The sequence below is a fragment of the Sminthopsis crassicaudata genome, chromosome 1 (genome assembly GCF_048593235.1).
Source record: "Sminthopsis crassicaudata isolate SCR6 chromosome 1, ASM4859323v1, whole genome shotgun sequence".
Lineage (NCBI taxonomy): Eukaryota > Metazoa > Chordata > Mammalia > Dasyuromorphia > Dasyuridae > Sminthopsis > Sminthopsis crassicaudata.
In genome coordinates this window covers 574,860,912-574,875,504 of record NC_133617.1, presented here as the reverse complement: position 1 = coordinate 574,875,504, position 14,593 = coordinate 574,860,912, and the positions used below count along the sequence as shown (strand labels likewise).

The 14,593-nt window shown below is 34.6% G+C and overlaps 1 protein-coding gene across 5 annotated transcripts in view; it reads left to right on the top strand.

Annotated features, from left to right (window-relative positions):
- The window catches only part of RASGRF2 (Ras protein specific guanine nucleotide releasing factor 2), a 321,033-nt gene that overhangs the window by 273,424 nt on the left and 33,016 nt on the right, over positions 1-14,593 (top strand). For all 5 annotated transcript variants that reach the window (XM_074282189.1, XM_074282188.1, XM_074282187.1 and 2 more), the window contains one exon: positions 1,811-1,923. In XM_074282189.1, the coding sequence (XP_074138290.1) occupies positions 1,811-1,923 (113 nt within the window). The remainder of the gene's footprint in view (positions 1-1,810; positions 1,924-14,593) is intronic.

Here is a 14,593-nt window from a genome sequence, read left to right as displayed (position 1 = left end):
AACAAACAAAATCTCACATTGGTATGTCCAAAAATGTATGTCTTGTTCTGCATTTTGAGTATATTATCTATTTGACAGGAGACAGATGGTATGTTTCATTATTGGTACTCTAAAATCCATGGTTGGTCATTGCATTGAATAGAATTCTTAAGTCTTTCAAAATTGTCTTTACAGAATTATCATTGTATGAACTGTTTTCTTGGTTTTGCTCCCTTCACTCTGCATCAGTTCTTATAATTCTTCCCAGGTTTCCCTAAAACCATTCCTTTCATCATTTCTTGCAATTGATACAGAGGGATAGAATTGTTCTTGAAGCTGTCTACAAAGGCCTATTTCCATTTTTATAGAGGTTATGAGAAGTTAAATAACTCAGCTCATCCTCACACAATTAGTTTCAAACCAAAATAGTGCTCTATCCACTATACTATATTCCAGGTACTGCCTTTTCTGCTTTAACCAGATTAATTATACTATTAAATGTATAAGTACTTGAAAACTTGAATGTTAAATTAACCTATCAGCTAGCACAAAGAAAAATGGCTCCTAAATGCTATGAGAATCTTTGATAGAAAGGCAGATTATGTGAAGTATATGTTGTGGAAGGAATATATAGTAGGAAAAAACCCTCTTTTGGAGTGGAATGTTATGGGGAAGGTGTATTGCAACCTGTAAAGTGTAACATGACTTTGAGTGTTATCATTAGGACATGCTAAGTAAGGACTTTGGAGGTTAAACTTCTTTCAAACCATTCTACCTTGAAAAGGAAAAAAATAGAGAAAATAACAATAAAAGTGTTTTACTTTTCCTCCTCTTCAGTGCATAGAAGAAATAGAAATGAATGGCTGAGTCACAGTGGTCAGTGCTACCTTGTTATGCCCTTTCTCGGTACTCAGTGTGCCCTGTGCCTTTCATACATAAGGTAACAGACACTGAATTGTGAAATGGATGTGTAGAGTGTTTAAAACTCATCATTATGTAACCCCCAAAACCAAGGTCAGACTGATATGTGAGCTCATGGTAATGACAGGAATTAATCAAATGATGAAAGACATTTATAGAGATGGAGAATTTGAAAAGTAGGTCAGTTTCTGCAAGGCCAAGAATACGCTGAATTTTTTTTCTTTTAGTTATTTGGGCTCTTTCATCCATAAACATGTAGTTACATATGCTAGAAATTGCTTTTACATCATTTTAAATAACAAAAAATTCACCTTTAAGCTAAGAACAGCATATAATCAAACATATTCAAGGAAAATAAATCTAAACTGTCACAACTGTATTTCTTTTTCCTATGAAAAGGCAGCTCTATAGTTGTAGTCAACTAGACCATATATTCCATGAGTGTAGGAATCATGCATGTCTCATTCTTCTTTGTGTATTCTCGCACCAAAAAATAAATAAAATATGATGTCTAACATAGTGCCTGGCACGAGAAGGTGCTTAATAAGTACCAATGGACCAATAAATGCAAACTTATCTTCATACATTTTCCTATTATTATTATTATTATTACCCAGAACATTATTATTGTATATGTTATTTATTTTGTTAAATGTATAAGGCACTTAATATTTGTTTATTGAATTGAATTGGTTACTTTATCTATCATTTTCCAATGGCAGAATCAAATATAATGCCATAGCTGAGTTTAACAGATCCTTTTATCACATACAGAGTATTTCAAAATATAATAACCTGGATAAATCAAGGCCCAATTGTTATGTAGGAATGTAACCTGGAAAATGGTGACACATGGTTTGACACATTTTGAATCTTCAACTCTTCGACTCAAATTATTTTTATTTTGTAGGATTTTGAACTCAACAATGAACTAAAGATGAATGTCCTAAATTTGCTGGAGGAAGTATTGAGAGACCCAGACCTTCTACCCCAAGAAAGGAAAGCCACAGCCAATATACTGAGGTAAAAGCATTTCAAGATGAGTCATTTTGTTTCATTGATTATATACTGTTCTTTCTTGCAAACCATATTATACCAAGGTAAGTCTATCCCCTCAAACAGTACAAATTCTAGGATAAGAAAAAATGATAGCTACCATTTATATAGCATTTTAAAGGGTATGAAGTGTTTTTATATTATACGCGCGCGCGCACACACACACACGTGTATATATATGTATATACATATATATATGTATATATAAAATCTCATTTTAATTGGTACTAGTGGGTTGACTGATGATAAGAATTCACCACACAAGACTATTATGGTGCTTACTCCTTAACAAAAAATGTCATCAACATCTCTGTCTTTGGGAATTTCTGTTGTAATAATAATGACTGGCATTTGTGCCAACTCTGTGCTAAGCATTGTGCTAAATGCCTTTTACAAATATTATCTCTTTTGATTCTTATAACCCTACAAGATACTGAGAGAAATGAAGTTAAATGACTTGGTCACACAGCTAGAAAGGATCAGAGGCTAGAAATGAAATTAGGTTCTCATGACTCAATGCTTGGTATTCTATTCATTGCACTAGTTAGCTGCCTAAACATTAGCAACATTAGGAATTATATAATATTTCATAACTTTTTTCAAAGTGTCTGAATGGAACACGTAGAAGTTAGCTAATCACAAAATTAGTTAATGATAAAGAAAGATCTCTGTAATCAGAGGAACTCCCCACAACTGCCAGTCAGAATATTTTATTGTTCTTAAGAATGACCAGAAAAAGCAATTCCTTAATCATCTGTAAATTCATTTTAATATTCACCCACCCTTGCTATAATGGGTCATAATTTAAATCCTTTTTTTGGTGTTATTTAACCTCTCTTCTCAGTGATATCAGTCTCATTACTTAATAGCAATAGGTCCCATTTTTGTAAATACTTCAATTGTAAATACATAAAGTTCTTTTCTCCCAACGATTTTGAAAGATAAGTTGTTAGTATTTTTTTCAATTTTACAGATGAGGAAACTGAGGCTCAGGGAAGCTGTGTAACTTCACCCTAGTCAGATACTTAAAAAGTGTCAGAATTGGTATTGACACTGAGGTCTCTGATTCTAAATGAAGTCTTTCAATTGTTGTAGATGTCTTTAACCTCCTTCTCCTTTTCCTTTTTCTGCTTCCATTAGTATTTATATTTTGCTTTGAGGTTTGCAAAGCACTTTGCAGGCATTATCTCACTTAACAACCCTGTGTGTTAGGTGCTATTATTATCTTCATTTTAAAAGTGAGGAAACTCATTATTCCAGAAATTAAATTACTTGCCCAGGGTTATCCTGCTAGTGTCTGAAATTGCATTTATCATCCTGGAGGCAGCTAAGTGGCCAAGTAGATAGAGTGCCAGGCCTGGAATCAGGAAGACTCATCTTCCTCAGTTCAAAGCTGACCTGAACTTGTACAAGTCACTTAACTCTGTTTCTTCATCTGTAAAATGAGCTGGAGAAAGAAATGGCCCACCAAAGATAAGAGTGTCTTTGTCAAGAAAACCCCAAAAGGGATCACAAAGGATCATACATGACTGAAAAATGACTGAATCTCTTCCTGACTCCAGGTCCAGCTTTCTATCTACTGCATCACTTAGCTGCTAGACAGCTTCTTCTCAAGTCTATAAAAAAGTGTCATAAGTCTATAATAGCAGCACCCCATTGGTATATTTTTCAGTGGATTTGGAAAGAGATGATGAAACTTATTAATTGGGAGGCAGTTTTACAAGTGTACAATGGGTTTGAACTGGTCTGGTTTTTTGCTTCAAAATCTTTTTAAACATGAACAAGCAATCTGCGGCTATGGACTTCACAATGTGTGTGCCCTGACCAGAAGTGCTACTCTGTGGTTAGTATGTCAGCATTTTTATTTGCTGTTATTGCACTATTTCAGAGTCCTGGAGAGTGTGGGAGACAAGTTCAGTGTGAACTGAAGTGATTCTCTATGATATATGACAGGGAATTACAAGGTCACCAGAAAATCTCTCAGCAGAATCACAGGACAGCCTGATGATGTTCATGCTGTAACAAGGTACCTGAGGTAGCTCCAGCAGGTAGTGCCAGTGATGAAGAAGAGGCTGAAGGGCCAGGTTCTGCGTCTCTGAAGAATTAACACTGTTTTTTCTGTCCCTTTGCCTAAACCAGCACTCTAACCATAGAAACTGGCTAGAAATGAAAGGAGACCTTTTACATTTGTATTACATTGGCCAGGCTTGATGGAGCTAAGCTGACAGATCAGAAACACCAGCCTTAAAGGTAGCAGCAGCTAAGAGACTTGTTGGAGCAATCATGAATGACCTCTCCTGACTTCCTCTAGGCTTGGCTCCAAGAAAACTTTGTAGTACTGACCCTTACTGTGAGGAACCTTGTTTCTTTTCTATACCTCTGACTCCCTTAAGTTGTAAAATGTTGCCCTCTCATCTGTGGCTGCCTTTTACCTTTATTAAATCTTGCTACTGTTTCCTTTGCTCAATACCAGCTCTCCCCCTTATTTCCCAAGAACCAACTCAGTCTGCTTGACTATCCAGTTTGGTTTTAATTCTTTGACAGCCAGTCATCAAACATTTATCAATCACTTATTAAGTGCTAGTCACTGGTTAGTTGAGAGTTAGACCTCATAGATACACTGCAGTGGTGTTTTCATTCAAATCCTGTTAAGATGTAAAAAGCTTACAATCAGCACAAGGTCCTTATTGTTCCCTTGTTTTCAGGATAATATGCCAGACTTTAAGAAATGAAGCCTTAATTTCATTTGTTGAAGGATTACATGTGTGAAGGCACTCCTTAGGGTGCCAATATTATGGTAAGAGTGTAAAAGTGGTATGATTAAATGGATGGTAAGATTGAAAGAATACTGGGTTCAAATCCCAGCTTTGCCTTTTAATGCCTTTTAATTCATTTCATTCTTCCATTTGCTGGAAATGTTTTCTTGCTATCATTCTAAGTGTAAAATAGGTTTAATAATACATTGAAACTGTAGTTCCTCTGTGGGAATGAGAGAAATGGGAAGAATGAATAATCTGAGTTGAGAATGGTTTGATCTCTGCCATGTTCATGAGCCTTGGGCTGAAGTTATCTCTCAGCCAGAAAACAGTAACTTGAGATATGACTTCAAAAGGAATTCAAACTCTCTGAACCTACTTCTGGCCACTGGAAGAAGCTGATGTGGTACAGACAGGCTCCTTGGAAGGAATGCATCTGTCAACAAGACCACATAAACCCATTGAAACTAGGTCCAGATGCTAACTGAGAATTGCCAATGAAATTTTGAAGGGTAAAATCAGACTTAATGTTCATATAATTGATATGCTTCAGGTAAACCCACAAGGTCAAGAATTCCAAGGACCTGGAACTTGGAAAAATGTCCAAGACAGAGATGAAGGATGCTGCTACATGGTCTGGTCCAGGGCAGACTTCCTACTACTTTATCCAAAGTAGGAGTAGGTGAAATCATATGTACTCCCTCATCCAGAGGTCCAGGATTCAAGGCCAGAGCTCTGATTGAGTAGAAATACAGTAAAACTCAATAAAGGTGCAGCAAAGATTGCCTGGGGAAAAGACTATTGAGTTAGCTCTAAGAAACATTTGATAATCTTGTATTTGGCAGAACAAAAAATTTTGTCAAAATCTACAATAGGCCACAAGCCTCACTAATAATTATCTACCCTCTGAATCAATTTGAAGTTGAAGTGAGAAAAAGAAACCAGACATAAATATCCTGTGGTACAGTGGACTATAAGCACTAGACTTGAAATCAGGAAGACTTCTTGAGTTCAAATTCAGCCCAGTACTAGCTTTGTGACTTTGGGCAAGTTACTTAACTCTACCTTAATTTCCTAGTCTGTAAAATGAGCTGGAATGATAAATGAGGAAATATGTTTAGAAGAATTATACATGTTTAATCTATATTGGATTATTTCCAGTTCAGGGGAGGGGAAGGTGAGGAGAAAAAATTGTAACACAAGGTTTTGCAAAGGTGAATGTTGAAAACTATCTTGCATATATTTTGAAAAATAAAAAGCTATTAATATAAAAATATATAATCAAACAACAAAGAAAATAAAGGGAAAATAAGAGTTCCCTTCATGTATACTTAGGGAATAAGCTCTCAAATGTAACATTACACCAATAAGAGAACAAAAGCAGAGAATATGTATGGAGAGGCTATGCTAAGGAGAGATGTATGGCCATAGGATATACATAGCCAAGGAACTTCTTATCTCCTATGTGCAAGGCTTCTAATGCCCTTTAATGATGTTATCATCTTGTTATCACCATTTAGTAATGTTATTTATTCCCATCTTCTCCAGAGTTTATGCTAGTTGTTGTACTTACTTATCTGCTCTTTGCTACCATCTATTAAGCATCCAATTCTTTAGATTCATCTATTGATTCTCTGCTCCCCTCAACCAAATGGTAGAGGTGAGAGCGTAGGTTGAGTTGATAACACTGAAATCTTGCAAGATATCTTGGGATTTACAGGCTAGCACCATGTCTTAAACCAAAATCACTCTAGTTCTCATTGATTGACTAACAATAAAACTGACCCAAGTCCCATTTGGTTATTGTCTGAGCCCTGATTGGCTCAGAATACATGTAAATAGCAATTTGTTTCTGTTTGAGCAAGAAACCCAGAGATTCTTCCCTTCTCAGATTAATACACACACACACACACACACACACACACACACAAATATATATATATATATTTATATATATTTGTATATATATGTATATATATACATATATTATATATATATATTTATATATACATATATAATTTATATATACATATATATTTATATATACATATATTATATATACATATATAATTTATATATATTTATATATACATATATATTTATATATACATATATATTTATATATACATATATATTTATATATACATATATTATATATATATTATATATATATATTATATATATATATATATATATATATATATATATATATATGTATGTATTTTTTGCCTAGGTAAAAGAGGTCATTCTCTGCCTTATTTGTTACTTAGCCTTAATCACTAACTGGGTGGCTTCAGTCAGACTGAATCTATTAAAGATCTTAGCTTAAAAAGGCTAAGGTCCTGCCACTGTATCCACAGCCAACTCCAATTGTCCTGATCTATATCTGGCCATGGGCCCCAGATGGTTCCTGAGAAGAAAATGAGGCTGGTGTCTTTGCACAGGCTTTGCTTGCTTAGATCTGATTCACTTGCATGTTATGGTCCTCTCTGAGAATGAAAGCCAAACAACAGTAGTAAGCCACTCTACCTTGTAAACATTTTTTTTCCCAATCATTTTCACTTGGTTCTAATATTTCTTACTGTCTTGTGAAATCACTGAATTATTTTTTGCTCCATTTTATTTTTCATGAATCATCTCTCTTGGGGTAAGGTTTTCCATCCTCTAAGTCATTAATTCTTCTAGTTTTTTTTCCTCCTGATTTCACTTATCACTTTGCTTTCATTTTTTTTTCTAGGTTCTAGTTTTGGAATCTTTGTGATCAAACCTTCTTTTCTCTGAGGTCCCTCTTGTACTTGTGAAGTTATTTTTTTCTTTTCATTTCACCTTATGGGCTTCTCTTTACCCATATTATTTCTTTGTTGGTTGGAGTATTTTCTTCTACATATTTATATCTCCAACTTCATTTTCTGAATTGAGTTTTTATGCTAGAATCAGACCATGTCTTCTCCCTTCTGAATCTATAGTTATACTTGCCTCTGCTACTATGGACAATCTGAATCTGGTGACTAAGACTATCAATCCCTTTCTTCTGGGACCATCTTCCATTAACCTAAGATAGTTTGGGCACAATATCAATTTTTGATATTTTTATCATCATGATCAAAAACATTGCCATCTAATTTCCTTAGATGTCATATGAAACTCTAGACTTGTTCTGAGGGGCAAATGTCTATTGTACTTTTATTTTATATAACTTGTCTACTAGCAAAACATACTGTGTTCTGACATTTGTATTATACTTATCTAACATAAAAGTAGAACACATACTGAAGTTTCCATCTAAATTGTATTTAAAGTATTAAGATTTTATCCAAGACTTTTAGGTTAACCTTTAAAAAGTACCAGATCTTCTTAACCATCCAGTGCATTATTACAAGTGTGGGAGGTGCAATTGCTTACACAAGCAGGTGAGCAGCACATAAAAACAGGGAGAACTTAGGCCAGTTTGAACCCAGAGGGAGAACTATAGCAGACAGTGCAGCTCTAAAGTGATAGATTACTTCAATTGATGTTTATATTCTGTTAAGTTGTCCCTGGGAAAAAATCTTTTGCTTTAGGTTATGTTGAGTGCTGCCTGAAATCTTTGAACACTTTGAACACTAAAAGGTTGGGAAATGATTACTTCTAGTCACATTGTCAACAATAGTGATTTCCTTGATACTTTATTAAACCCTTCTTTCTACATGTGAAAATACCTGGGGCCTTGACAACAAAGAAATGTTTATTTCTTAGCTTTCCATATGAATTCGATCATAAATTTCTAATCTTGGGTCTGTGAAGTTTTAAAAAATATTTTGACAAATCAATATATTTAAATTTCAATATTTCAATATAACTGGTCTCCATGGTAATCCTATTTACTACATTTAAAAACATTACTCTGAGAAGGGGTCCATAGACTCTACTAGGCTTCCAAAATGGTTCATGATTCAAAAAAAGGTTAAGATCTCTGAGCTAGTGTATCAAATAAATTTCAAATGTAATTTAGACAGATGTTCCACTTTTTTGATTCAGGGGAACTAATAATCATATCAAGTGTCCAGGTTATGAGATACCATTCATAATGTAATGTTAGAAGTCCAGGCCTCAGGTTTCCCATTGAAAACCTGAGACCCAAGATTGCTAGAAAGGACATATAGTATTCTTAGATCTCTCTCAGAGACTCTGAAAATTTTCCACATAAAATAAAGTTGGATAACACAGCAAGATTTAATATTTTAATTGTAAACATAAATATATGTCATCAGTGAAAAATCCTTCCCCAAAATTACAATATAAAAGGAAGAATTATTATTATTATTATTAAGTATTTTGTATGTTTAAAGAAAAAGCATGTTTTTGTTCTTCATTTCAGTTTGGGCTTTCTTAAATGTTTTCTATGTGAGGTACATTGATCCAAGCCAGGGATAAGGGTAGTCAATAGTGGCCAGATAGTGTCTGGCTAGTGCTGTTGATTCTGGTTGAAAAAGTCTTGAGTCAGGAAGAGCAAGTAGAGTCTATAGCGAAAGCAGAGGCAGTCCCTAGAATAGCTCAGATGCTGAAGATGTGGCTATTGACTATGCATGTGATATCAGATGCCTGCTGCATATAGGGCATATGTTACAATAGATTTTAATCTTTGCCAGAAGATGATTGCAGGTAAACCTATTCCTTAATTAATTAAAGGGAATAAATTTTCATCCTTCAGAAGAAAAAGAAGTCTCCTAGTTTCTCTGGCTTTTTTCAAGTCTCATCTCAGATTCCATCTTAAAGAAGCCTTTTTCTGCAATTCTCCCTACCCTCACAGTTAATGGCTCCCTTCTAAAATTTTGTCGTTGTTCTTCAGTCTTTCAGTCATGTTTAACTCTTTGTGATCCCATGGACCATAGGAAATGGCATTCTCTCCGAGATTACTTTTCATCTATATTACATATCTGTTATGTATATAGTTGTTTGCATGTTGTCTCCCTTATTAGAAGGTAAGCTCCTTAAGGGCAGGGACCATATTTTAGCCTTTCTTTATATCCCCAAATACTTAGCACAGTGTCACAGAGCAAATATTTAAAAAAACACTTGTTGACTTGAGCAAAGAAATAAGATTTATGAATTTAAACAAATTCAAATCAATATACTTCCTGTATATTAATTAAATTCAACTGTGAAATAAAATAGGGTGGAATGCTAACAATTGAAGAAGACATTGAATATAACATAATACTAAGGCAAAAGCTATTACTTATTAATAATAATAAAGTTAAAACAGCTTTTCTAGTGAATTTTTCATGTTCAAATTTGATTAGTCCATTGTCAAGCTCTGAAAATAAAAAAAAATCAGGATTCATATAACTATAACAATGACAACAAACAACTTACATAATAGTCATTAATTTTCCATTGCCAATCACACTTATTATTCGGCAACCGTGAATATAAGTTTGGGCAAACTAGGAACTGTAATCAGCAGGGGAGAGAGTGAATAGAGGTCCCTTTGCAAGACTTTCACATTTCTAAAAATACCAAAGGAAAGAACGTTTGATATTAATGACTAATTCTTTCAGTCTCTCTGGGAGATCTATTTAGTCCTAAAAAACCGCATAGAACAGACTGACTTTTAAAAGATGCCTATCTACTGTAGATTAAGATTCAGCAGCTAGATGATGTAGTCAAAAGAACATTGAAGTCAGGAAGTATAGAGTATAAATCCATCATTAGAAACATATTAACGGTATGACCTTATATAAGTCACTTAATCCCTGTATGCCTCAATTTCCCCACATGTAAAATGGAAAAAACAATAGTACCTACTTCTCAGAGGCGTCAAGAAGATAAAATGAGATAATATTTGTAAAGAAATTTAGAAACCTCAAAGTGCCATATAAATTGTAGGTATTATTTTGAATTTGCAAATGAATACTTCAATTTAGTTATTATTCAAATAGTTTAGTAATATTCAAAATATTATTTTAATTATTCAAATTATTAATAGACAAAGTTATAGGACAAAGTAATGAACTTCAAATCTATTTGGATAAGAGAATATTGGGTGACTATATATAATGGAAACTTAAATTTTTGACTCACCACAGAATCATAATAAAATTTAGACAAAGAAATCACATAGTCCAATTCTCTCATTTTATAGATGAACAAACTAGGCACAGAGAAGTTATGATTTGTCCAAGTTTGTACAGTTAATCGAAACAGAAATTAAGATTTGAAATCAGTTCTTCTGACTCAAAAACTAGAGCATTCTACTAAGTTTTGCTGATTTTTCACTAGTGAATGGTTGTGAAGTAATAGGCTTCTTTCCATAAATCTTCTTTGACACTTATTATATTTTGCCTTTTCTCTGAGGTTAAACAAGGGTTACTGTAAATTAGATACTGTTAGCTTGAATGCTCACATAGGCACTGGGATTCTTTTGCCCACATCATTGAAGACCTAGACAGGAGATATATTCTGATATTTTCAAAGGAAATATGGGTAGGGATAAAATTAAACAGATTTTGAGTTCTTAGGGAAATTCTGGGTGGTGACACAAATCAAAGGGAACAATATTGAAGTAGGTCCTGAGAGTGAATCTAGTTCCTATAAACCCAGAATTTGGGAATTTGAGCCACCAATAACAAAAGTCTTAATGTGGTTTTAGATTTGAATAGAATTTTGGAATACCCTGCTTATTTTTCTATCATCCAGCCAAAACAGCCCAGAGAACAAACAACACCTTTGGAGATTATTTTCCCTCTGAATGTCAAAGCTTATTCGCACATTTGATACCTTTGCCCTATATCCACACCAAAATTTTCCCAGTATCCTACTACTTGGTAGAATTGTACCTTAGTCATATGAAGAATTTAGCTCAACCAATTACTTTAAAAAATACATTTCTTAAGTCATTCAATATCATATTCTACCTGAGATATTTGATAAGAGTAGAGATCATTTTTAACCTATTTGGACAAGTTTCTGCTATTTTCCCTATGCTGCCAAGAACTGTTAAGGTTTTTATCAGACTCTTCGATATCAAAAATAATGGAACCATCATCTTATATCATAATCTTGGAAATGCTTGCAGAGGAGATATAAATTTTAATAATGAGAGCTTGGTCCTCAAATACATCTGTGATCTCATTGATCTGTAAGTTTCCTCCATCACTATAGTTCACAACACATCTATACTAACCCATCCCATACTTAGTCCAGTGCCTGGAACATAGTAGGTGCTTAATAAATGCTTGTTTCCTTCCTCCTCTGCTCTTTCTCCATATTCTTATATAAATTCTCCATGGAAGGTCTATCCATTGTGCTGAGACCTTCCTCAATTTCTTCAGACATCTTGAAAATATCTCTGGCTATCTACCTGTAATTCCTCATCTTTAACCACATTATCGACCCATCTTCTCTTTCTATCTTTAATGATATCATTTACTCCTTTTCTGCCTTGAAATTTCTCAAGGATTATATGTTGCAGTGTCATGGGTTATATATTGCTTATAGTTATCAAGTGTCTCTCCATTTCTTCCCCAATTGATAGTCAATTTTAATTCTTCAAATAGCTCTTATCTCCTGCTATGCAGTAACACTAGTAAAATAGTATTATTAAAAAGATGGACCTTTCTTCCCCTGGAAATCTTGTAATTAAGGAAAATTTTCATTTTCCTGCAGACCAAGAACTGATTCCTTCCTGTTCAATTCTGGCTTCACTCAGGGTCCATCCCTACTGTTTCTACCTAATATGCATTCTAAGGGAAAAGGTCAATAGGTTGTCTGTAGAAATACAAGTTATAACCTAAGCAAAGATATTCTTCATCCACCTAGTCTTTCATGAGTGGACAATCAGGCTAAACTCTTTTGAGTAGTTATAGATGTTTTCTAGAAAATTCTTCAATATTCTAAGCTTGATGGAACCCATATAATATCATTTAGAAATAGGAGCAAGCTAGAAGACCTCGCCATCCACACTCCTTCTTTAATTTGGACCTACATCCTTTCCATCACAGTAGCAGCCACCTTTAGCAAGAATATATGTCCTTCTTTTATGTTTTGATTGATGTTTATGATCAAAGCATCATTGAACAGGATTTTCTGTTGTTATATCTTTCAAGTAATCCTGAATTATTTTGTTTCATGGATTAGACATGTCTTGTTGAAAAAGCCAACATTTTACTCTGCCAAACCAAATGATTTTTCAGTCAATAAAGAGTAAGAGTGGGATCTTAAATTCTCCATATCTTTAATTTAGTTAGAAAATGTTTAAAAAATTGGGTTCCATTATTGAATATCACTTGTGAAAGTCTATTTGTTCCCTCAACAAAAATCATCAAAAATGCCCTTGATTTGTATTGTTATTGTTTAATAGTTTTAGTCATCTCCAACCCTCCCTGACCATATTTGGGGTTTTCCTGACAAAGATACTAGAGTGGATTGCTATTTCCTTCTCCAGCTCATTTTACAGTTGTAGAAACTGAGGCAAACAGGGTGAAGTGACTTGCCCAGGTTCACAAATCTAGTAAATGTCTGAGGTCAGCTTTGAACTGAAGAAGAGACAAATTTGAATTCACGTTTTCCTGAATCCATACCCCATGCTCTATCTATAAATCTCTAGGTAGAGCTCACAGGGAACCTTCCAGAGGTGTGATTTCAGGCCTGAAGACCTGATTTTAGGTCAAGTGGCAGACACCCAATTTTATTCTGCATCTGCATCAACTTTAAGCACCATATCATTATTGTTGCTCATTAGTCTCAGAAACCCCATTATCACAGACCAAAAGGCTGTTATCTGACAGCCAGAAATATTAGCATCCTGATCAGATAGAAGTATGTTATTTTTAGATCAATCCCAAGGCCAGGTAACCTTAGGGATTATTGCTATATCCTTCCTAAGAGCTACATCATATCAGATCCTTTGGATTTTTTTGCATGTTGAGTATGTTTCAGGCACTGTGCTTGATGCTGGAGATTCATACAAAAATAAAAATCTCTGTCTTTAAGGAGCTAATATTCTGCTAGGAGAATAAGGGGGAAGGGAGAGCAATAATCTATATCCAGCTAAGTAAATATAACCTATATACAATATAAATTTATGGGTTTAGGAGATCATTAGCAACTGGGGGAACCAGTAAAAACCTGTTATAGGAAGTAGCTCCTGAGCTACATATTTCAGGAGGTAAAATTTAATGGAGAACATTTTAGGCAGGAGGGGACAGCCTGAGCAAAGAAGCAGATTTGGAGATTAGAGATGAAATGTCATGTATGGGGAGCAGCCAGTTTGGCTGGAACATTGAGTACATGAGGAGGAATACTATGTAATCAGCCTGTAAAAAAGGTTGAAGCCAGATTGTGTGATGGGCTTTAAATGCTAAGTAGAGTAGTTTGTATTTAATTCTAGAGGTTTAATGCAACCACTGAAGTTTCTTGAATAGGGAAGTGGCAGTCAGCCCTATGATGTCATGATATCAGTTTGGCAGCCATGTGGAAAATGTACTGAAGTGGAAAAAGATTGGAGACAAAGGCCATAATTATGAGGCTACTACAGTTAATCCAGGTGAAAAGTGATAAGGGACCAGACTATAATGTTGTACATGTGAATGAAGAGAAAGAGACATATGCAAAATATTTTGTGGAACTAGAGTCAACAAGAATTAACAAGAGATATGGGCTTGAGACTTAGGAGACAATAAGGGATGGATCTGTGGATTTGGGAGTCATCTGTGTAGAACTAATCAGAGTCAAACCTGAAGCAGCTAATGAGGTTACCAAGAGTCATTAGAAAGAAGAAAAGGGGTTTAATATGGATCCCTGAAGCATACCCACACAGAGCAGGCAAGACAAGCATGGCAATCTGGCAAGCACTTCTGGGCAGGATCAGTCATAGCAATAGGAAGAGAGCAGAAGAAAAA